This window comes from Nerophis lumbriciformis, linkage group LG17, assembly GCF_033978685.3.
Source record: "Nerophis lumbriciformis linkage group LG17, RoL_Nlum_v2.1, whole genome shotgun sequence".
In the NCBI taxonomy this organism is placed as follows: domain Eukaryota; kingdom Metazoa; phylum Chordata; class Actinopteri; order Syngnathiformes; family Syngnathidae; genus Nerophis; species Nerophis lumbriciformis.
Window position 1 is genome coordinate 41766169 of NC_084564.2, and position 25297 is coordinate 41791465.

The following is a 25297-nucleotide window of genomic DNA, read 5'->3' on the forward strand; positions in this document are numbered from 1 at the left end:
TCCCAGTCTATGATACATGTTCACATTATTTATTGACTGTATCTAAAAAAGATAAAAATATATTTTTATTTAAATGAAGATATGAAATAATCCTAATTGAAATACAATGACTTGGTTTCTATTATTGTATATACTAGGGCAGGGGTCACCAACGCGGTGCCCGCGGTCACCAGGTAGCCCGTAAGGACCAGATCAGTCGCCCGCTGGCCTGTTCTAAAAATAGCTCAAAGAGCAGCACTTACCAGTGAGCTGCCTCTATTTTTTTTAAATTGTATTTATTTACTAGCAAGCTGGTCTCGCTTTGCTCGACATTTTTAATTTTAAGAGACAAAACTCAAATAGAATTTGAAAATCCAAGAACATTTTTTAAAGACTCAGTCTTCACTTGGAATAAGCGGTAGAAAATGGATGGATGGATGGGTCTTCACTTGTTTAAATAAATTCATTTATTTTTTACTTTGCTTCTTGTTACTTTTAGAAATACAATTTTAGAGAAAAAAATACAACCTTAAAAATGATTTTAGGATTTTTAAACAAATATACCTTTTTACCTTTTAAATTTCTTCCTCTTCTTTCCTGACAATTTAAATCAATGTTCAAGTAAATTTATTTATTTTTTATTGTAAAGAATAATAAATATTTTAGCTTCTGTTTTTTCGACGAAGAATATTTGTGAAATATTTCTTCAAACTTACTATGATTAAAATTCAAAAAAATTATTCTGGCAAATCTAGAAAATCTGTAGAATCAAATTGAAATCTTATTTCAAAGTATTTTGAATTTCTTTTCAAATTTTTGTTCTGGAAAATCTAGAAGAAATACTGATTTGTCTTTGTTAGAAATATAGCTTGGTCCAATTTGTTAAATAGGCTACGCCGGATAGTCGAACCTCGGATTCAGGAGGAACAGTGTGGTTTTCGTCCTGGTCGTGGAACTGTGGACCAGCTCTATACTCTCGGCAGGGTCCTTGAGGGTGCATGGGAGTTTGCCCAACCAGTCTACATGTGCTTTGTAGACTTGGAGAAGGCATTCGACCGTGTCCCTCGGGAAGTCCTATGGGGAGTGCTCAGAGAGTATGGGGTATCGGACTGTCTGATTGTGGCAGTCCGCTCCCTGTATGATCAGTGCCAGAGCTTGGTCCGCATTGCCGGTAGTAAGTCGGACACGTTTCTAGTGAGGGTTGGACTCCGCCAAGGCTGCCCTTTGTCACCCATTCTGTTCATAACTTTTATGGACAGAATTTCTAGGCGCAGTCAAGGCGTTGAGGGGATCTGGTTTGGTGGCTGCAGGATTAGGTCTCTGCTATTTGCAGATGATGTGGTCCTGATGGCTTCATCTGGCCAGGATCTTCAGCTCTCACTGGATCGGTTCGCAGCCGAGTGTGAAGCGACTGGGATGAGAATCAGCACCTCCAAGTCCGAGTCCATGGTTCTCGCCCGGAAAAGGGTGGAGTGCCATCTCCGGGTTGGGGAGGAGATCTTGCCCCAAGTGGAGGAGTTCAAGTACCTCGGAGTCTTGTTCACGAGTGGGGGAAGAGTGGATCGTGAGATCGACAGGCGGATTGGTGCGGCGTCTTCAGTAATGCGGACGCTGTATCGATCCGTTGTGGTGAAGAAGGAGCTGAGCCGGAAGGCAAAGCTCTCGATTTACCGGTCAATCTACGTTCCCATCCTCACCTATGGTCATGAGCTTTGGGTCATGACCGAAAGGACAAGATCACGGGTACAAGCGGCCGAAATTAGTTTCCTCCGCCGGGTGGCAGGGCTCTCCCTTAGAGATAGGGTGAGAAGCTCTGCCATCCGGGGGGAGCTCAAAGTAAAGCCGCTGCTCCTCCACATCGAGAGGAGCCAGATGAGGTGGTTCGGGCATCTGGTCAGGATGCCACCCAAACGCCTCCCTAGGAAGGTGTTTCGGGCACGTCCGACCGGTAGGAGGCCACGGGGAAGACCCAGGACACGCTGGGAAGACTATCTCTCCCGGCTGGCCTGGGAACGCCTCGGGATCCCCCGGGAGGAGCTGGACGAAGTGGCTGGGGAAAGGGAAGTCTGGGCTTCCCTGCTTAGGCTGCTGCCCCCGCGACCCGACCTCGGATAAGCGGAAGAAGATGGATGGATGGATGGAATTTGTTAAATATTCTAACAAAGTGCAGATTGGATTTTAACCAATTTAAAAACATGTCATCAAAACTCTAAAATGTATCTTAATCAGGAAAAATTACTAATGATGTTCCATAAATTCTTTTTTTAATTTTTTCAAAAAGATTCAAATTAGCTAGTTTTTCCTCTTCTTTTTGTCGGTTGAATTTTGAATTTTAAAGAGTCGAAATTGAAGATAAACTATGTTTCAAAATTTTATTTTAAATTTTTTCGCGTTTTCTCCTCTTTTAAACCGTTCAAGTGTTTTTTTTCATCATTTATTCTCTACAAAAAACCTTCCGTAAAAGGGAAAAAAAATGTACGACGGAATGACAGACAGAAATACCCATTTTTTTTATATATATATAGATTTATTTATTTAGCTATTCTTGTTTAAATCACACTTACGTGTAACTTACAAATGACAATATATTTATTTATTTAAGTGTGTATCAAACTGGTAGCCCTTCGCATTAATCAGTACCCAAGAAGTAGTTTTTGGTTTCAAAAAGGTTGGTGACCCCTGTACTAGGGCATCAAATCAGTGTCAGTTGAGTCGGTCCATAGGTTGCCTGTAGGGATTTTTAATGTCCAGCAGATGTCAGTATTTAGTGACACAGTATCGACACAGTATCAATACAGTTTTGCAATGTGTCGAAACGCTTCATGACGCCTCATCAACCCATCACTAATATCAAGATAAAAAAGTTATTATCAAAATCAAATTAAAAGATGTTATTTATGTAGTTTGATCATTTTACTCGACTGGTGCACTAACATCATGTGGTTGATTTTTTTTTTTTTTTTTTACATATGTATAAAAAGAATTGCTATTGTGACATCTAGTGGACACATTTAGAACAGCAGTTTCTTTCATTCAATGATTTTGGCGCATTTTTAAACTTAGCAAACTCACTTTGGAGTGACAAGTGAGTATCCAATCACAGTCTGGTTAACATCAGGCTATCTAGGTAGGCTACTGTCAACAACTTGTGATCTGATTGGCTATCGCAACTGTCTATCAACTGTATGTGCCCGTTCACTTACAGTGCACACACATTGTTGATTCTGAAGTCCAGTCCATAGTGGATCTAGCATAATAGTGTGAGAGTCAGTCCATAGTGGATCTAACATAATAGTGTGAGAGTCCAGTCCATAGTGGATCTAACATAATAGTGAGAGTCCAGTCCATAGTGGATCTAACATAATAGTGAGAGTCCAGTCCATAGTGGATCTAACATAATAGTGTGAGAGTCCAGTCCATAGTGGATCTAACATAATAGTGAGAGTCCAGTCCATAGTGGATCTAACATAATAGTGAGAGTCCAGTCCATAGTGGATCTAATATAATAGTGAGAGTCCAGTCCATAGTGGATCTAATATAATAGTGAGAGTCCAGTCCATAGTGGATCGAACAATAGTGTGAGAGTCCAGTCCATAGTGGATCTAATCTAATATTGTGAGAGTCCAGTCCATAGTGGATCTAACATAATAGTGAAAGGCCAGTCCATAGTGGATCTAACATAATAGTGAGAGTCCAGTCCATAGTGGATCTAACATAATAGTGAGAGTCCAGTCCATAGTGGATCTAACATAATAGTGTGAGAGTCCAGTCCATAGTGGATCTAGCATAATAGTGAGAGTCCAGTCCATAGTGGATCTAACATAATAGTGTGAGAGTCCAGTCCATAGTGGATCTAACATAATAATGAGAGTCCAGTCCATAGTGGGTCTAACATAATAGTGAGAGTCCAGTCCATAGTGGATCTAACATAATAGTGAGAGTCCAGTCCATAGTGGATCTAACATAATAGTGAGAGTCCAGTCCATAGTGGATCTAACATAACAGTGAGAGTCCAGTCCATTGTGGATCTAACATAATAGTGAGAGTCCAGTCCATAGTGGATCTAACATAATAGTGTGAGAGTTCAGTCCATAGTGGATCTAACATAATAGTGTGAGAGTCCAGTCCATAGTGGATCTAACATAATAGTGTGAGAGTCCAGTCCATAGTGGATCTAACATAATAGTGTGAGAGTCCAGTCCATAGTGGATCTAACATAATAGTGAGAGTCCAGTCCATAGTGGATCTAACATAATAGTGTGAGAGTCCAGTCCATAATGGATCTAACATAATAGTGATAGTCCAGTCCATAGTGGATCTAACATAATAGTGTGAGAGTCCAGTCCATAGTGGATCTAACATAATAGTGTGAGAGTCCAGTCCATAGTGGATCCAACATAATAGTGTGAGAGTCTAGTCCATAGTGGATCTAACATAATAGTGTGAGAGTCCAGTCCATAGTGGATCTAACATAATAGTGAGAGCCCAGTCCATAGTGGATCTAATATAATATTGTGAGAGTCCAGTCCATAGTGGATCTAACATAATATTGTGAGAGTCCAGTCCATAGTGGATCTAACATAATAGTGTGAGAGTCCAGTCCTTAGTGGATCTAACATAATAGTAAGAGTCCAGTCCATAGTGGATCTAACATAATAGTGTGAGAGTCCAGTCCATAGTGGATCTAACATAATAGTGTGAGAGTCCAGTCCATAGTGGATCTAACATAATAGTGATAGTCCAGTCCATAGTGAATCTAACATAATAGTGTGAGAGTCCAGTCCATAGTGGATCTAACATAATAGTGAGAGCCCAGTCCATAGTGGATCTAATATAATATTGTGAGAGTCCAGTCCATAGTGGATCTAACATAATAGTGTGAGAGTCCAGTCCATAGTGGATCCAACATAATAGTGTGAGAGTCTAGTCCATAGTGGATCTAACATAATAGTGTGAGAGTCCAGTCCATAGTGGATCTAACATAATAGTGAGAGCCCAGTCCATAGTGGATCTAATATAATATTGTGAGAGTCCAGTCCATAGTGGATCTAACATAATATTGTGAGAGTCCAGTCCATAGTGGATCTAACATAATAGTGTGAGAGTCCAGTCCTTAGTGGATCTAACATAATAGTGAGAGTCCAGTCCATAGTGGATCTAACATAATAGTGTGAGAGTCCAGTCCATAGTGGATCTAACATAATAGTGTGAGAGTCCAGTCCATAGTGGATCTAACATAATAGTGAGAGTCCAGTCCATAGTGGATCTAACATAATAGTGTGAGAGTCCAGTCCATAGTGGATCTAACATAATAGTGTGAGAGTCCAGTCCATAGTGGATCTAACATAATAGTGAGAGTCCAGTCCATAGTGGGGCCAGCAGGAGATCATCTTGAGTGGAGACAGGTCAGCAGCGCAGAGACGTCCCCAACTGATGCACAGATGAGTGGTCCACCCTGGGTCCCGACTTTGGACAGCTAGCGCGTCATCTGTGGTCACCTCTCCCCAATGTTTCCTGGGTTTTCTCTGAGGCCTCTTACCGGTCATATGTCCCCTGGACATCTCCCCAGGGAGGCGTCCAGGGGACATCCTGACCAGATGCCCAAACCACCTCATGTGGAGGAGCAGTGAGCTCCTCACCCTATCTCTGAAGGAGAGCCCTCCACCCCACGTAAGGAAACAAGGCCAAGGTCATGACCACAGGTGAAGGTGGAGTGCTTTGCCTTCCGGCTCAGCTCCTTCTTCACTATGACGGATCAATACAATATCAAGATCAATAAATGTTCCTCATCCTTAACTCTTCTTCTTCTTCTTCTTGCTCCCATGTCAGTACCAGAAGGAGAGCCAGCCCAGACTGCCCTTGTGTTCAGACCACTTCAGGCAGCCCCTCAACATGTACTGTGTCCAGGACCGCCAGCTCATCTGTGGTCTGTGTCTGACTGTGGGCCGCCACAAGAACCACCTCATTGACGACCTGCAGGCCGCCTTCATCAGGGAGAAGCAGACCCCCTCAGTCCTGCTGGCCAGACTCTCTGACAGGACCTGGGACATGGTCAGTCCACTCACATACACTCTGACAAGACCTGGGACACGGTCAGTCCACTCACATACACTCTGACAAGACCTGGGACACAGTCAGTCCACTCACATACACTCTGACAAGACCTGGGACACAGTCAGTCCACTCACATACACTATGACAAGACCTGGGACACAGTCAGTCCACTCTCATACACTCTGACAAGACCTGGGACACAGTCAGTCAACTCACATACACTATGACAAGAGCTGGGACACAGTCAGTCCACTCACATACACTCTGACAAGACCTGGGACACAGTCAGTCCACTCACATACACTCTGACAAGACCTGGGACACGGTCAGTCCACTCACATACACTCTGACAAGACCTGGGACACAGTCAGTCCACTCACATACACTATGACAAGACCTGGGACACAGTCAGTCCACTCACATACACTATGACAAGACCTGGGACATGGTCAGTCCACTCACATACACTCTGACAAGACATGGAGCACAGTCAGTCCACTCTCATACACTATGACAAGACCTGGGACACAGTCAGTCCACTCACATACACTATGACAAGACCTGGGACCCAGTCAGTCCACTCACATACACTCTGACAAGACCTGGGACACAGTCAGTCCACTCACATACACTATGACAAGACCTGGGACACGGTCAGTCCACTCACATACACTCTGACAAGACCTGGGACACTGTCAGTCCACTCACATACACTCTGACAAGACCTGGGGCACAGTCTGTCCACTCACATGCACTATAACAAGACCTGGGACACAGTCAGTCCACTCTCATACACTCTGACAAGACCTGGGACACAGTCAGTCCACTCACATACACTATGACAAGACCTGGGACACAGTCAGTCCACTCACATACACTATGACAAGACCTGGGACACGGTCAGTCCACTCACATACACTGACAAGACCTGGGACACAGTCAGTCCACTCTCATACACTCTGACAAGACCTGGGACCCAGTCAGTCCACTCACATACACTCTGACAAGACCTGGGACACAGTCAGTCCACTCACATACACTATGACAAGACCTGGGACACAGTCAGTCCACTCACATACACTCTGACAAGACCTGGGACACAGTCAGTCCACTCACATACACTATGACAAGACCTGGGACACGGTCAGTCCACTCACATACACTCTGACAAGACCTGGGACACAGTCAGTCCACTCACATACACTCTGACAAGACCTGGGACACGGTCAGTCCACTCACATACACTCTGACAAGACCTGGGACACGGTCAGTCCACTCACATACACTCTGACAAGACCTGGGACACGGTCAGTCCACTCACATACACTCTGACAAGACCTGGGACACAGTCAGTCCACTCACATACACTATGACAAGACCTGGGACACGGTCAGTCCACTCACATACACTATGACAAGACCTGGGACACAGTCAGTCCACTCACATACACTATGACAAGACCTGGGACACGGTCAGTCCACTCACATACACTCTGACAAGACCTGGGACCCAGTCAGTCCACTCACATACACTATGACAAGACCTGGGACCCAGTCAGTCCACTCACATACACTATGACAAGACCTGGGACACAGTCAGTCCACTCACATACACTATGACAAGACCTGGGACACAGTCAGTCCACTCTCATACACTCTGACAAGACCTGGGACACAGTCAGTCCACTCACATATACTATGACAAGACCTGGGACCCAGTCAGTCCACTCACATACACTCTGACAAGACCTGGGACACAGTCAGTCCACTCACATACACTATGACAAGACCTGGCACACTGTCAGTCCACTCACATACACTGACAAGACCTGGGGCACAGTCAGTCCACTCACATACACTATGACAAGACCTGGCACACTGTCAGTCCACTCACATACACTGACAAGACCTGGGGCACAGTCAGTCCACTCACATACACTATGACAAGACCTGGGACACAATCAGTCCACTCACATACACTCTGACAAGACCTGGGACCCAGTCAGTCCACTCACATACACTCTGACAAGACCTGGGACACTGGCAGTCCACTCACATACACTATGACAAGACCTGGGACCCAGTCAGTCCACTCACATACACTCTGACAAGACCTGGGACACATTCAGTCCACTCACATACACTCTGACAAGACCTGGGACACAGTCAGTCCACTCACATACACTATGACAAGACCTGGGACACAGTCAGTCCACTCACATGCACTATGACAAGACCTGGGACACGGTCAGTCCACTCACATACACTCTGACAAGACCTGGGACATGGTCAGTCCACTCACATACACTCTGACAAGACCTGGGACACAGTCAGTCCACTTCATACACTCTGACAAGACCTGGGACATGGTCAGTCCACTCACATGCACTATGACAAGACCTGGGACACTGTCAGTCCACTCACATACACTATGACAAGACCTGGGACACTGTCAGTCCACTCTCATACACTCTGACAAGACCTGGGACACAGTCAGTCCACTCTCATACACTCTGACAAGACCTGGGACACAGTCAGTCCACTCACATACACTATGACAAGACCTGGGACACAGTCAGTCCACTCACATACACTATGACAAGAGCTGGGACACAGTCAGTCCACTCACATACACTCTGACAAGACCTGGGACACAGTCAGTCCACTCACATACACTATGGCAAGACCTGGGACACAGTCAGTCCACTCACATACACTATGACAAGACCTGGGACACGGTCAGTCCACTCACATACACTATGACAAGACCTGGGACACAGTCAGTCCACTCACATACACTCTGACAAGACCTGGGACATTGTCAGTCCACTCACATACACTATGACAAGACCTGGGACACAGTCAGTCCACTCACATACACTATGACAGGACCTGGGACACAGTCAGTCCACTCACATACACTATGACAAGACCTGGGACACAGTCAGTCCACTCACATACACTATGACAAGACCTGGGACACGGTTAGTCCACTCACATACACTATGACAAGACCTGGGACACTGTCAGTCCACTCACATACACTATGACAAGACCTGGGGCACAGTCAGTCCACTCACATACACTATGACAAGACCTGGGACACAGTCAGTCCACTCACATACACTATGACAAGACCTGGGACACAGTCAGTCCACTCACATACACTATGACAAGACCTGGGACCCAGTCAGTCTACTCACATACACTCTGACAAGACCTGGGACACAGTCAGTCCACTCTCATACACTCTGACAAGACCTGGGACACAGTCAGTCCACTCACATACACTATGACAAGACCTGGGACACAGTCAGTCCACTCACATACACTCTGACAAGACCTGGGACACAGTCAGTCCACTCACATACACGATGACAAGACCTGGGACACGGTCAGTCCACTCACATACACTCTGACAAGACCTGGGACACAGTCAGTCCACTCACATACACTCTGACAAGACCTGGGACACAGTCAGTCCACTCACATACACTCTGACAAGACCTGGGACCCAGTCAGTCCACTCACATACACTATGACAAGACCTGGGACACAGCCAGTCCACTCACATACACTCTGACAAGACCTGGGACCCAGTCAGTCCACTCACATACACTATGACAAGACCTGGGACACAGTCAGTCCACTCACATACACTATGACAAGACCTGGGACACGGTCAGTCCACTCACATGCACTATGACAAGACCTGGGACACAGTCAGTCCACTCACATACACTATGACAAGAGCTGGGACACAGTCAGTCCACTCACATACACTATGACAAGACCTGGGAGACAGTCAGTCCACTCACATACACTCTGACAAGACCTGGGACACGGTCAGTCCACTCACATACACTCTGACAAGACCTGGGACACGGTCAGTCCACTCACATACACTATGACAAGACCTGGGACACGGTCAGTCCACTCACATACACTATGACAAGACCTGGGACACGGTCAGTCCACTCACATACACTCTGACAAGACATGGAGCACAGTCAGTCCACTCACATACACTATAACAAGACCTGGGACACAGTCAGTCCACTGTCATACACTCTGACAAGACCTGGGACACAGTCAGTCCACTCTCATACACTATAACAAGACCTGGGACACAGTCAGTCCACTCTCATACACTCTGACAAGACCTGGGACACAGTCAGTCCACTCACATACACTCTGACAAGACCTGGGACACAGTCAGTCCACTCACATACACTCTGACAAGACCTGGGACATGGTCAGTCCACTGTCATACACTCTGATAAGACCTGGGACCCAGTCAGTCCACTCACATACACTCTGACAAGACCTGGGACACGGTCAGTCCACTCACATACACTATGACAAGACCTGGGACCCAGTCAGTCCACTCACATACACTCTGACAAGACCTGGGACACAGTCAGTCCACGCACATACACTATGACAAGACCTGGGACACAATCAGTCCACTCACATACACTCTGACAAGACCTGGGACCCAGTCAGTCCACTCACATACACTCTGACAAGACCTGGGACACAGTCAGTCCACTCTCATACACTCTGACAAGACCTGGGACACAGTCAGTCCACTCACATACTCTCTGACAAGACCTGGGACATGGTCAGTCCACTCACATACTCTCTGACAAGACCTGGGACACAGTCAGTCCACTCACATACACTCTGACAAGACCTGGGACACAGTCAGTCCACTCACATACACTCTGACAAGACCTGGGACACAGTCAGTCCACTCACATACACTCTGACAAGACCTGGGACCCAGTCAGTCCACTCACATACACTATGACAAGACCTGGGACACAGCCAGTCCACTCACATACACTCTGACAAGACCTGGGACCCAGTCAGTCCACTCACATACACTATGACAAGACCTGGGACACAGTCAGTCCACTCACATACACTATGACAAGACCTGGGACACGGTCAGTCCACTCACATGCACTATGACAAGACCTGGGACACAGTCAGTCCACTCACATACACTATGACAAGAGCTGGGACACAGTCAGTCCACTCACATACACTATGACAAGACCTGGGAGACAGTCAGTCCACTCACATACACTCTGACAAGACCTGGGACACGGTCAGTCCACTCACATACACTCTGACAAGACCTGGGACACGGTCAGTCCACTCACATACACTATGACAAGACCTGGGACACGGTCAGTCCACTCACATACACTATGACAAGACCTGGGACACGGTCAGTCCACTCACATACACTCTGACAAGACATGGAGCACAGTCAGTCCACTCACATACACTATAACAAGACCTGGGACACAGTCAGTCCACTGTCATACACTCTGACAAGACCTGGGACACAGTCAGTCCACTCTCATACACTATAACAAGACCTGGGACACAGTCAGTCCACTCTCATACACTCTGACAAGACCTGGGACACAGTCAGTCCACTCACATACACTCTGACAAGACCTGGGACACAGTCAGTCCACTCACATACACTCTGACAAGACCTGGGACATGGTCAGTCCACTGTCATACACTCTGATAAGACCTGGGACCCAGTCAGTCCACTCACATACACTCTGACAAGACCTGGGACACGGTCAGTCCACTCACATACACTATGACAAGACCTGGGACCCAGTCAGTCCACTCACATACACTCTGACAAGACCTGGGACACAGTCAGTCCACGCACATACACTATGACAAGACCTGGGACACAATCAGTCCACTCACATACACTCTGACAAGACCTGGGACCCAGTCAGTCCACTCACATACACTCTGACAAGACCTGGGACACAGTCAGTCCACTCTCATACACTCTGACAAGACCTGGGACACAGTCAGTCCACTCACATACTCTCTGACAAGACCTGGGACATGGTCAGTCCACTCACATACTCTCTGACAAGACCTGGGACACAGTCAGTCCACTCACATACACTCTGACAAGACCTGGGACACAGTCAGTCCACTCACATACACTCTGACAAGACCTGGGACACGGTCAGTCCACTCACATACACTATGACAAGACCTGGGACACAGTCAGTCCACTCACATACACTCTGACAAGACCTGGGACACGGTCAGTCCACTCACATACTCTGACAAGAGCATTATTATGATTTACTAAGTCAATATTTTGACTCACTAATTTACAAACTCAAATTAATGACTTACTGTAAGTAAGCGTTTGCAATAAGTCACATGCTGACATATGTTCAACTCATCATGCTTCATTTATTACAGCATTTGGGAAGCCTGTAGTTGATTTTATTATGTAAATGTTATATTTGTATCAACATGTGATAGCAGGGACCCCGCCATTCAAAACTAGGCTGCTACATTACTAATGATTAATGTAACTATAGCTGGAAAAAAATAGCACAATAGCAATAGAAGAGACTATTCATCCCCTGAACACCATGATGCAGTTATATTATTATATCAACTATCAGAGACAGAAACTCTTCATTTTACATAATGTCCTTTTTTGCTGCTTCAACACAGCTCAATCAACACAGAAAAAGGTAAAGTGAAATAACTTAGTTGTTAACTGTAGGTCAAAAATGCTTGTCTTTCTCTCAGACAGACACACACGCATGCACGCACGCACACACGGCACAGTGAGCTAACGTTACGCTAAAAGCTAATTAGCCTTCACCTCAAGGACTGCGAGCGAGCTGAGCTGCCGCTTATGTTTCTAGAAGGTCAACGGGCTCATAGTGATGTTACTAGTAGTTGACTGGGAGGTGTTTATTATCATTTGGGGAGAGTCCGCTGCCTTATGCTTACCTGCTAAACACCTTTCTACTCACCCCACCGCAGGAACACTGACCATAGACATGTTATAAGTAGACGCAGCATTGGCTGCTGTGTTGCGAGAAATTGGGCCGCCATCTTGAAGTGGTGATGAGCAGCCTAAACTGACAGTTGACAGGTAGAAAACAAAGATGGTGTTCAGCGTTTTCCTGCTCAAATGAGCGGACTGTTGAAAATAGGAATCGGGGGGATTACCTTTCACAAGTAAGATTTAACATTAACGTACTGTTGGTTGTATTTGTGTAGATAATATTACCAGAGAGTTGAGAAGGAGCAAAGATCTTCAATAGTACTGAAATCGTAGCCGCTAGCAAACAAGAGTATGACCATAATAGAATTGCTTGTCAATTAAATTAATTACATTTAAAAGTGTCATACTTGAATAACATAAAGTTGAAATAAATGATGAATATATGTTAGCTAACTGGACAGAAGCTTTTATCCAAAGCGACATACATAAAAAAATACATATAAAATTATAATATAATTTAAGGGAAGAATGTAATAGAAAATATCAATACAAAGTGTCAAGACAGAATAAACTCTCAACAGAGATACAGTCTACAAGATAAATAGAAACCCATACTTGCCAACCCTCCCGGATTTTCCGGGAGACTCCCGGAATTCAGCGCCTCTCCCGAAAACCTCCCGGGACAAATTTTCTCCCGAAATTCAGGCGGAGCTGGAAGCCACGCCCCCTCCAGCTCCATGCGGACCCGAGTGACGTCAGGTGCGCAACACCGCGCAAATCGTTGGCCAACCAAAAAGTAACCCCAGTACGCTATAGCCAACATTCACCAGGAGATGGCAACAGACAAACATAGATAACTCTATTACATTCCTCCCCCTTTAGAAATGTATAGAAGTTACTCAAAATAAATAAACAACCCAACCAAAAAATGCAGCAGCTCAATTAAAAAACTGTACTTAAGCCACATTCTTTTCTTTTTTTTTTAGTACTGAACTCTTAACCCTCATTTGTAAAAAAAAAATAAAAAAATAACATGCTTATTATACAAACAGTATTTGTACACATTTAACACAGATTTTTATACTGTCTTCAGAGATTCAGTTTTTTTGGTGGTGCTCGAAACCTTTCTGGGTACCTGCGAAAGGGTGTTCAGCATGGTTGGAAAAATAGTGACAGAGAATAGAACAAGGATGGACAATTCAACCCTTAACTCAACAATGAGTAGATGAGTGTTATGTGTGTGTATATGTGTAAATAAATGAACACTGAAATTCAAGTATTTCTTTTATTTATATATATATATATATGTATGAAATACTTGACTTGGTGAATTCTAGCTGTAAATATACTCCTCCCCTATTAGCCCCGCCCCCAACCACGCCCCCGCCCCACCCCGACCACGCCCCCCGAAATCGGAGGTCGCAAGGTTGGCAAGTATGTAGATATTAGAGATGCGCGGATAGGCAAATATTTCATCCGCAACCGCATCAGAAAGTCGTCAACCATCCGCCATCCACCCGATGTAACGTTTGATCAGAACTGCACCCGCCCGCCATCCGCCCGCACCCGCCCGTTATATCTAATATAGACGATGCAAGGCATTAGTGAGGCACCTGCCAACTACTCCGGTTTTCCCGTAATTCGTACGGTTTTCATCAAGCTATTCCGGGTTACCGTTGCATTGATAAAAAATACGTTTTTTCATTAATAAAAAAAAAAAAAAGGGTGAAAACTACGCGAATTGCACCTTGTGCAGACAAGATTTTTCGATCGGACACGGAGGAATTAGCGATGTAAAAGACCACGTTGGGACAAAAAAACACGAGTCTAATGCCGTTGCTAGCGATACAAGTGGAACACTTTCAACGTTTTTCGTCGCCCAAACAGATTCTTTGGATGTGATAAATGCCGAAGTTTTATTTACGGAGGCAATAATTGAGCATGGACTTCCAATCGCACTGGCTGATCACATGGGACAGTTAATAATGTAATGCAACCTTTAAAAATCATTACGCGGTGATCGCGGTCCCAAAAATAAACTTTTCTTGCATGATAATGTCCAGAAAAATTCGCTTTATATTACTATAGAGTCCTTTTAACGAATGAGTTTGATGGTTTATCACAAACCTTAAATGAAAGAAGTCCTTTGTTCTCCTGCACCATGCATGCACTTTGGCCTTGCTTCGTGTTTGGTGCGCAATCCTGTCGGCTGTATTTCACAGCACGACATACTGTTAAAAGTGTTTATACTATTTATGCTTTCAAGTCCAAGTTGAAGAAATCTTGTTAAATGTTGACAGCATAACTACCAAAATACAGAAGTATGTCCTTCATATTTTTGCAGTGCTATTTCTGTTGAAAAGTTCAAATGATTACATTAGAGATGTGATGTGCCACTTTTCAAGTGTCTGATGGCTTCAATTAATTTTCATGAATTTTTCATATTTTGAATTCTTTTGAAAGGCTTACAAAAAAACTACATTTGAATTGTAATTCCATGCTATTGACAGGACTATTAATTTTAATGAAGTTAGCTTACCATGTTTACAGTATGATAATTGTGATAGAAATGTGAATTTTAGGCACAGAATATTTTATACAATTGAACAAGGCAGTAGATTATACAAGCTTGGACAGAAAGTTAATAATGACACCAATTTTTTTTTTAATGGAATTGTTTAGTACTGTTTTACCATTTGTTTACTGTAAAAAGTGTTTATACTGTTTATACTTTCAATTAACAAATTGAAGTCTTGTGAAAGGTTGACAGGATAACTGGCATTAACTGTCAAAATAATTTCAAACTATTGCAGTTAGCTTACAGAATAAACATGTCAATCAACCCATATGATTTTTGCTGTAATATTTTTGTTTTGAAAAGTCACTGTGACTGATAGAAAAGTGATGGTTTTAGCAACATTTTAACCTGTCTGAATGCTAATAATCATTTTGCGTCGGGGGGCGAAGCCCTGAACCCTCCACCAGGACCTTGTCCTGGACCTACCGGGGCCTGCGGCCCTTGGACCCTGGCTACTAGGTTTTTCTGATTTAAAAGTTGGCAGGTATGGTGAGGTTATAAAGCTTTGGCCTGTTAAAGAAAGGAGACTGATCCAATGCAGCACAGACATTCGCGTGCGACGCTGTCACGACCCAGACGCACACCAGTGCGCAATCATATGGGAGCCGCGCTGAGCGCACCTCCAAGCGCGTCTCGCTGCCGGCGACGGCCAGGTATGGGCCCACGCTCCAGCGCCATCCATTTTCAGGGCTAGTTGATTCGGCAGGTGGGTTGTTACACACTCCTTAGCGGGTTCCGACTTCCATGGCCACCGTCCTGCTCTCTATATCAACCAGGGTGAGCCCCACCCCTTTCGTGAGCGCACTGCGCGCGGAGTGACCCCTGTTACGCGCCCCCGGCAACAGGGGTGGCGGGCAGGTAAGCTGCGCGGGCGGAGCGCGCGGAGTGACCCCTGTTACATACTGAAAATCAGTGGTAAAATGAATGAAATGCTAATAAATAAATGAAATGCATGTTGTGTGTCATATTGTCACATATGTTGTGTGTTGTGTGTCAGATGTGTGGTGTGGGGGATCAGCTGGAGAAGGAGAAGGCAAGGTGTGAGAGTGTGGTGAGGAAAGACCGACAGGAAGTCACACAGTTCTTTCACAACTTGGAGGTGGTTCTGGCCAGGAAGAGACAGTCCTACCTGGAGGTTCTGGACTCTACCTGTGCTGAGGTGACCCGGGCCTACGACCCACTCATCCACCGCGTCAAGGAGCTGCAGGTACACTATGTTAGTTTGTGTGTCGTACACTGGTAAAGAACATGATATTTATGTATGTGTATATATATGTATATATATACAAACCCCGTTTCCATATGAGTTGGGAAATTGTGTTAGATGTAAATATAAACAGAATACAATGATTTGCAAATCCTTTTCAACCCATATTCAGTTGAATATGCTACAAAGACAACATATTTGATGTTCAAACTCATACCGGTAAACTTTATTTTTTTTTTTGTGCAAATAATAATTAACTTAGAATTTCATGGCTGCAACACGTGCCAAAGTAGTTGGGAAAGGGCATGTTCACCACTGTGTTGCATGGCCTTTCCTTTTAACAACACTCAGTAAAGGTTTGGGAACTGAGGAGACACATTTTTGAAGCTTCTCAGGTGGAATTCTTTCCCATTCTTGCTTGATGTACAGCTTAAGTTGTTCAACAGTCCGGGGGTCTCCCTTGTGCTATTTTAGGCTTCATAATGCGCCACACATTTTCAGGTCTGGACTACAGGCAGGCCAGTCTAGTACCCGCACTCTTTTACTATGAAGCCACGTTGATGTAACACATGGCGTGGCATTGTCTTGCTGAAATAAGCAGGGGCGTCCATGGTAACGTTGCTAGGATGGCAACATATGTTGCTCCAAAACCTGTATGTACCTTTCAGCATTAATGGTGCCTTCACAGATGTGTAAGTTACCCATGTCTTGGGCACTAATACACCCCCATACCATCACACATGCTGCCTTTTACACTTTGCGCCTATTACAATCCGGATGGTTCTTTTCCTCTTTGGTCCGGAGGACACGACGTCCACAGTTTCCAAAAACAATTTGAAATGTGGACTCGTCAGACCACAGAACACTTTTCCACTTTGTATCAGTCCATCTTAGATGAGCTCTGGCCCAGCGAAGCCGACGGCGTTTCTGGGTGTTGTTGATAAACGGTTTTCGCCTTGCATAGGAGAGTTTTAACTTGCACGTACAGATGTAGCGACCAACTGTAGTTACTGACAGTGGGTTTCTGAAGTGTTCCTGAGCCCATGTGGTGATATCCTTTACACACTTGTTGATGCAGTACAGCCTGAGGGATCGAAGGTCACGGGCTTAGCTGCTTACGTGCAGTGATTTCTCCAGATTCTCTGAACCCTTTGATGATATTACGGAGCGTAGATGGTGAAATCCCTAAATTCCTTGCAATAGCTGCTTGAGAAAGGTTTTTCTTAAACTGTTCAACAATTTGCTCACGCATTTGTTGACAAAGTGGTGACCCTCGCCCCATCCTTGTTTGTGAATGACTGAGCATTTCATGGAATCTACTTTTATACCCAATCATGGCACCCACCTGTTCCCAATTAGCCTGCACACCTGTGGGATGTTCCAAATAAGTGTTTGATGAGCATTCCTCAACTTTATCAGTATTTATTGCCACCTTTCCCAACTTCTTTGTCACGTGTTGCTGCCATCAAATTCTAAAGTTAATGATTATTTGCAAAAAAAAAAATGTTTATGAGTTTGAACATCAAATATGTTGTGCATTCAATTGAATATGGGTTGAAAAGGATTTGCAAATCATTGTATTCCGTTTATATTTACATCTAACACAATTTCCCAACTCATATGGAAACGGGGTTTGTACATACATACATACATACATACATACATACATACATACATATATATATATATATATATATATATATATATATATATATATATATATATAATTAGGGCTGAAACAACTAATCGATTATAAAAATAGTTGGCGATTAATTTAGTCATCGATTTGTTGGATCTATGCTATGCGCAGAGGCTACGTTTTTTTTTTTAACCTTTATTTATAAGCTGCAACATTTACGAACAGCTGAGAAACAATAATCAAAATACTAGAGGTATATATATATATATATATACACATATATATATATACATATACATATATATATGTATATATATATATATATACCAATATATATATACATATATATATACTTATATACATACATATATATACATTTATATACATATTCATATGTATACATATATATATGTATACATGTATACATATATATGTATACATATGTATGTATACATGTATATGTATACATATATATATATATACATGTATACATATATATATACATGTATACATATATACATATATATACACATGTATACATATATATATACATGTATATATATACATATATATGTATATATATATACACATATATACATACATATACATATATCTTTGTATATATATATATATATATATATACATACATACATATAAACATATATGTATATATATACCTATATATATACTTATATACATACATATATATATACATATGTATACATATATACATATATATGTATACATATATATGTATACATATATATGTATACATGTATACATATATATGTATACATACATATATATGTATGTATACATATATATGTATACATATATATGTATACATATATATGTATACATACATATGTATACATACATATATACATATATATGTATACATATATATGTATACATACATATATACGTATATATGTATACATATATACATATATATGTATACATATATACATATATATGTATACATATATATGTATACATATATGTATATATATATATGTATACATATATATGTATATATATATATATGTATACATTTATACGTATACATATATATGTATACATTTATACGTATACATATATACGTATATATATATATATATACGTATATATATATATATATATAAATATATATATATATATATATATATACGTATATATATATATATATAAATATATATATATATATACGTATATATATATATATATATAAATATATATATATATATATATATATACGTATATATATATATATAAATATATATATATATATATACGTATATATATATATATATATATATATATATATATATATATATATATATATATTCATAGTGTGTACATCTACTTTGTAATAAGTGCACAGTTACAGTTTATGCCAAAAGTGCAAATATTGCTTCTTCAAGTCAGACTTTGAGAGACAGACGTGGACACAAACATCTCGTTAGCATTAAAGCTACAGACACACAAAGGTGCACTTTGAAAGTGTCTAAATTACTGCATAGAGGCTAGAACACACTTCTAGAACACCTTAGTGGGACCTTAGACTTAGTCCAAGTTGTGGACCAACAAACTAAAAGAAGGCACAATGAAGCACTTGTTGTGACAGAGGTGTGGTTTCTCTCCCAGGAGGAGCAGGTGGAGCTGGTGTCGCTGGCGTCGTCCATCGAGGAGGAGGAGTTGCCGCTGGTCTTCCTGGAGAAGGTGCATCAGTTCCGAGAGCGCGTGGACAAATTCACCAAGGCCAGCCTGCCCTCCGTCCTCAGCCTCTCCATCACGCCCAGAGCTGCCGACTACCTGCAGCAACACTGGCCCGCCGTCACCCTCGCCAGTCTGGACGAGGCACCCGTGCCCAAGGTCTGCTGCTGTGTTCGATGTGGCAACATGGACCACCTGCCCCCCACCTCTGAGGGCTCGGTGCGGGACTTGTGCTTCAGACCCGCCATGGTGTTGATGTTCTTGCTGCTTCTCCTGCTGGCGTCGCACGGCGTGGATCAGCTCAGTCACGACCAAGTCCTGCCCTCCTTGTGGGCGTGGCTGGAGTCCACTTGGGTGCTGACGCAGGACTTGGTGGAGAGATGGAGCCTTCACGTCTCCTCCTTGGGGGAAATGTTGTTGGTGCAGCTCAACACCTTCTTCTCACCTCTGGACCTCAGCCACTTGTTTACCACTTGACTTCTGCTTCCTATAAACATTCCCCACTCATGTATTCATAGAAACACTCCTAGGAAACATAATACTAACTTTGGAACTTCTAGCCAATAAAAAGTTTTACACACGTGCATCCTCCTCACACTACATGCTCTACTCCACTGTTTTTCCAACCACTGTGCCGCGGCACACTAGATACAGTCTGGTGTGCCGTGGGAGATGATCTAATTTCACCTATTTGGGGTAAAAATCCATCCATCCATTTTCTACCGCTTGTCCCGTTCAGGGTCACAGGGGGTGCTGGAGCCTATCTCAGCTGCATTCAGGCGGAAGGCAAGGTACACCCTGGACAAGTCCCCACCTCATCACAGGGCCAACACAGATAGACAGACAACATTCACACACTAGGGACCATTTAGTGTTGTCAATCAATTTATCAGTGCTGAACTGAAGTGCTAATGGAACGTAGGACGAATGTAGAAATCGTTTAAAAACGCTGAAATGGTTTGAATGTTGAAGAGATTCAATTTCCAGGAAAAAAACGGAATTTGGTTTGGAACTTGGGAAAGTGTTGGTTTGAAAGTCCAGGGTGAGTGGAATGTGTTGATGTTGGAATGGTTTGAATAGGTTGAAAAATGTGGGAATTGTGCAACTCGGAAAAATGTCCCATTCATTTCAATGGGAATTTCCTGGAAATTTGGGGAAAAGCGGGATTTTTGGAAAATCCATCCATCCATCCATTTTCTACCGCTTATTCCCTTTGGGGTCGCGGGGGGGCGCTGGAGCCTATCTCAGACGAATGTTGAAATCGTTTAAAAACGCTGAAATGGTTTGAATGTTGAAGAGATTCAATTTCCAGGAAAAAACGGAATTTGGTTTGGAACTTGGGAAAGTGTTGGTTTAAATGTCCAGGGTGAGTGTAACGTGTTGATGTTGGAACGGTTTGAATAGGTTGAAAAATGTGGGAATTGTGCAACTCGGAAAAATGTCCCATTCATTTCAATGGGAATTTCCTGGAAATTTTGGGAAAAGCGGGATTTTTGGAAAATGATTAGTTAAAGTACCCATGATTGTCACACACACGTAAGTATGGGTAATAATAATAACAAATAGTCTATAGTCCAAAAGTAATCTCGGGGGTTAGCTCCTCCTGTGTGCCGAGGCTAAAGTTGGTAAGTGTACCATCGGTAATTCCTAGGCTGGGATGGGCGGGAATAGGAAGATGGATAATTAATCATTGTGAGTGTTGACCAATCAGCTCTCCTGGTCTGACTAATTGCAATTGACATAATAAAAATAGAGATAATAACAAAAAAATTGGATGATAAAAAAAAATTTAGATAAGAAAAAAATTGGATAATAAAAACAAATTGTAAATAAGGAAAAAACTGATAATAAAAAAACCTCCGCAAAATTCAATTTTTTATTATCCTTTTTTTTCCTTATTATATCTTTTTTTTTATTACCCAATTTTTTTTTTACCCAATTTAGTTTTATTACCCAATTTTTTTTTATTATCCAATTTTTTTCTTATCTCTATTTGCATTTTTTTGTTATTATTATGTCAATTGCAATTAGTCAGACCAGGAGAGCTGATTGGTCAACACTCACAATGATTAATTATCCATCTTCCTATTCCCGCCCATCCCAGCCTAGGAATTACGATGGTACACTTACCAACTTTAGCCTCGGCACACAGGAGGAGCTAACCCCCGAGGTTACCCTTGACTTTTGGACTATAGACTATTTGTTATTATTATTATTACCCATACTTACCTTTTTAACTACCGTATTTTCCGCATTATAAGGCGCACCTAAAAACCACAAATTTTCTCAAAAGCTGACAGTGCGCCTTATAACCCGGTGCGCTTTATATATGGATTAATATTAAGATTCATTTTCATACAGTTTCGGTCTCGCAACTACGGTAAACAGCCGCCATCTTTTTTCCCCGTAGAAGAGGAAGTGCTTCTTCTACGCAAGCAACCGCCAAGGTAAGCACCCGCCCCCATAGAACAGGAAGCGCTTCTTCTTCTACTGTAAGCAACCACCCGCCCCGTAGAAGAAGAAGAAGCGCGCGGATATTACGTTTCATTTCCTTTGTGTGTTTACATCTGTAAAGACCACAAAATGGCTCCTACTAAGCGACAGGTTTCCGGTTCATGAAAAGACGCAATCTCTCCATCCGCACACGGACTACTATTTCACAGCAACTGCCTAAAGACTTTCAAGAAAAGCTGGCTACTTTCCGTGCATATTGTAAAAACAAGATAGCTGAAAAAAAGATCCGGCCAGAGAACATTATCAACATGGACGAGGTTCCACTGACTTTTGATATTCCTGTGAACCGCACTGTGGATACAACGGGAGCACGTACGGTGAATATTCGCACCACAGGGAATGAGAAGTCATCCTTCACTGTGGTTCTAGCTTGCCATGCTAATGGCCAGAAACTTCCACCCATGGTGATATTCAAAAGGAAGACCTTGCCAAAAGAGACCTTTCCAGCCGGCGTCATCATAAAAGCTAACTCGAAGGGATGGATGAAGAAAAGATGAGCGAGTGGTTAAGGTAAGTTTAAGTTTACGCGAAGAGGCCGGGTGGCTTTTTTCACGCAGCTTCGTCCATGTTGATATACGACTCCATGCGCGCCCACATCACGCTGGTTTTTAATATATTATTAAAGTTTGACTGACCTATCTGACTGTTTTTTGGACATTCCTTTAGCGCAGTTAGATGCGGCTTACAACACGGGGCGGCTTATAGGTGGACAAAGTTTTGAAATATGCCGTTCATTGAAGGCGCGGCTTATAACCCAGGGCGCCTTATGGTGCGGAAAATACGGTATAAGTTAATTAAGCAGCTACCACTTAGCTTTACTCTGTGTGGGGGAGGTGATACACCCCCACATTGTCCGGCGTCCCCACTCCTGCATACCTTGGCTTGGCAAGCCCATCGACCTGACTGGGATTGAACCCAGAACCCTTTGATTGGGAGCAAGCTGTTTAACCATTCAGCTATCCGTGGTCTTCTTGAGATTAGATTTCGGGCCCAAATGACATATTTAATTGAGAATTTGTCTCAGTAAACTGTCATCTAAAAGGTTAACTCTTCCGACTGGATCTTTCCTAGTTACTGAGTGACCTGACTGGGTTTGAACCCAGAACCCTTTGATTGGGAGCTAGCTGTTTAACCATTCAGCTATCCGAGGTCTTTTAGAACAAAGATTTTGGGCCCCAATGACATATTTAATTGAGAACCTGTCTCAGTAAACTATGATATAAAAGTCTAAGTGGGACTTGAACCCAGTACCCCTTGGTTAACAGTTATTGGTGTTAGCCACTGAGCTACCTTGGGTCTTCTTAAGAGCAGATTTGGGGCCACAAAGACAAACTGTATTTAATGAACATGTCTCTGTAAACTATGATGGATGCCATAAAACACTAAGTCTTCCAAGTGGAACTTTGTAAGTGACCTAGCAGTCCTGCTGGGATTCCAAGCCAGTAGCACTTGTTGAAACATGAAGTCAATGCTAAAGATAATAATCAATAGTCAATGATGACACCTCAGGGGTTACCTGTGAGTGTGTGAGTGCAACTCCTGAGGTGGGTGGGAATAGGAGTAGAAAGTCAATAATAAAGAGTGTTGACCAATGAGCTCTGCTGGGTACCATTAATGTAAGATAGGTTCATTGGAATTGCATTTTAAAAAAAAGTTAATTAAATAATTTATGTTAAGAGCTACAATATACAGTATGTCACCTGGAGGTCTCCAACCTCAGAAGCTACAAATTGATCCAACTGGGATTTGACGTCCAGCGGAACTATAAGCGCTCACTTCATCACAGCAGACTGGGAGATGAGAAGACACGCCCCCTCTACGAGAGTCACCTTGCGCAGGTACTGACACAAGCAGTGGAGGAATGGAAGATAAATATATCCCAGTCACACGTGATAATGCCAAAAATCAAATAATTACAGAGAATGAGGCAGGACTGGGACCACAGATAGGTGCTTTGCACATGTAGTGAATTTGGCATCACAGAAGGGAATCTCAGTCAATAGGATAGAGCGCCTCTTTGGGAGGATCAGGAAGGTTTCTTACTTCCACCCAAGCACAACAGCTGCTCATGTGCTTAAGACAAAGCAAGAAATGCTAAAGCTGCCTGCTCATACATGATGTCCCAACGAGGTGGAACTCCACTTATGATATGTTGGAGCAGCAGGCAGCTATATACTCTGCATTGACCCACAACACCCTGAAGACAAATGTCACCCTGTCTGATGATGATGTGAGAGTGGCAGATGAGGTCCTCCAGGTGCTTAAACCCCTCAAAAGTGTTCCATCTCTCCTGAGCACTGAAACTTCACCATGTGTGTCAATGATCCTGCCACTGAAAACAAGTATTCTACAATCCATGGCTCCAAGTGTGGAAGACAGCAGCATCACTCCAGATGTCAGGCTTAATGTTTCAAGGAAGATGATGTGCCTTCTTATGTTGCACTTAAACTTGTTTTTTTATTAATGGTCATTGGTCCAAGTTTAAAGAAAGGAGGAATGCCTTTTTATGTTGCACTGTTTTTCATTCATTATGTTAAAAGGGAAATAAAAATGCATTTCAAGTTGATCAACAGATTGTATTATTCTCCAGTGCAATAACAGTACTGAAATGAAGGCAAAAAGGGCATTAATGGGAGCTTTAAAAAAAAAAGAAGAAAAAAAGAAGTAACTAAATAGTTACTTTTCACAGTAACGCATCACTTTTTGGTGTAAGTAACTGAGTTAGTAACTGAGTTACTTTTGAAATAAAGTAACTAGTAACTGTAACTAGTTACTGGTTTTCAGTAACTAACCCAACACTGAA

The 25297-nt window shown here is 42.7% G+C and overlaps 1 protein-coding gene across 2 annotated transcripts in view; it reads left to right on the plus strand.

The window, feature by feature from the left end:
• The window catches only part of trim59 (tripartite motif containing 59), a 48549-nt gene extending 28006 nt beyond the window's left edge, over positions 1 to 20543 (plus strand). For both annotated transcript variants that reach the window (XM_061973239.1, XM_061973238.1), the window contains 3 exons: positions 5809 to 6030; positions 16416 to 16625; positions 19912 to 20543. In XM_061973239.1, the coding sequence (XP_061829223.1) occupies positions 5809 to 6030; positions 16416 to 16625; positions 19912 to 20457 (978 nt within the window). In that variant the 3' untranslated portion in view covers positions 20458 to 20543. The remainder of the gene's footprint in view (positions 1 to 5808; positions 6031 to 16415; positions 16626 to 19911) is intronic.
• The last annotated feature ends 4754 nt before the right edge of the window (positions 20544 to 25297 follow it).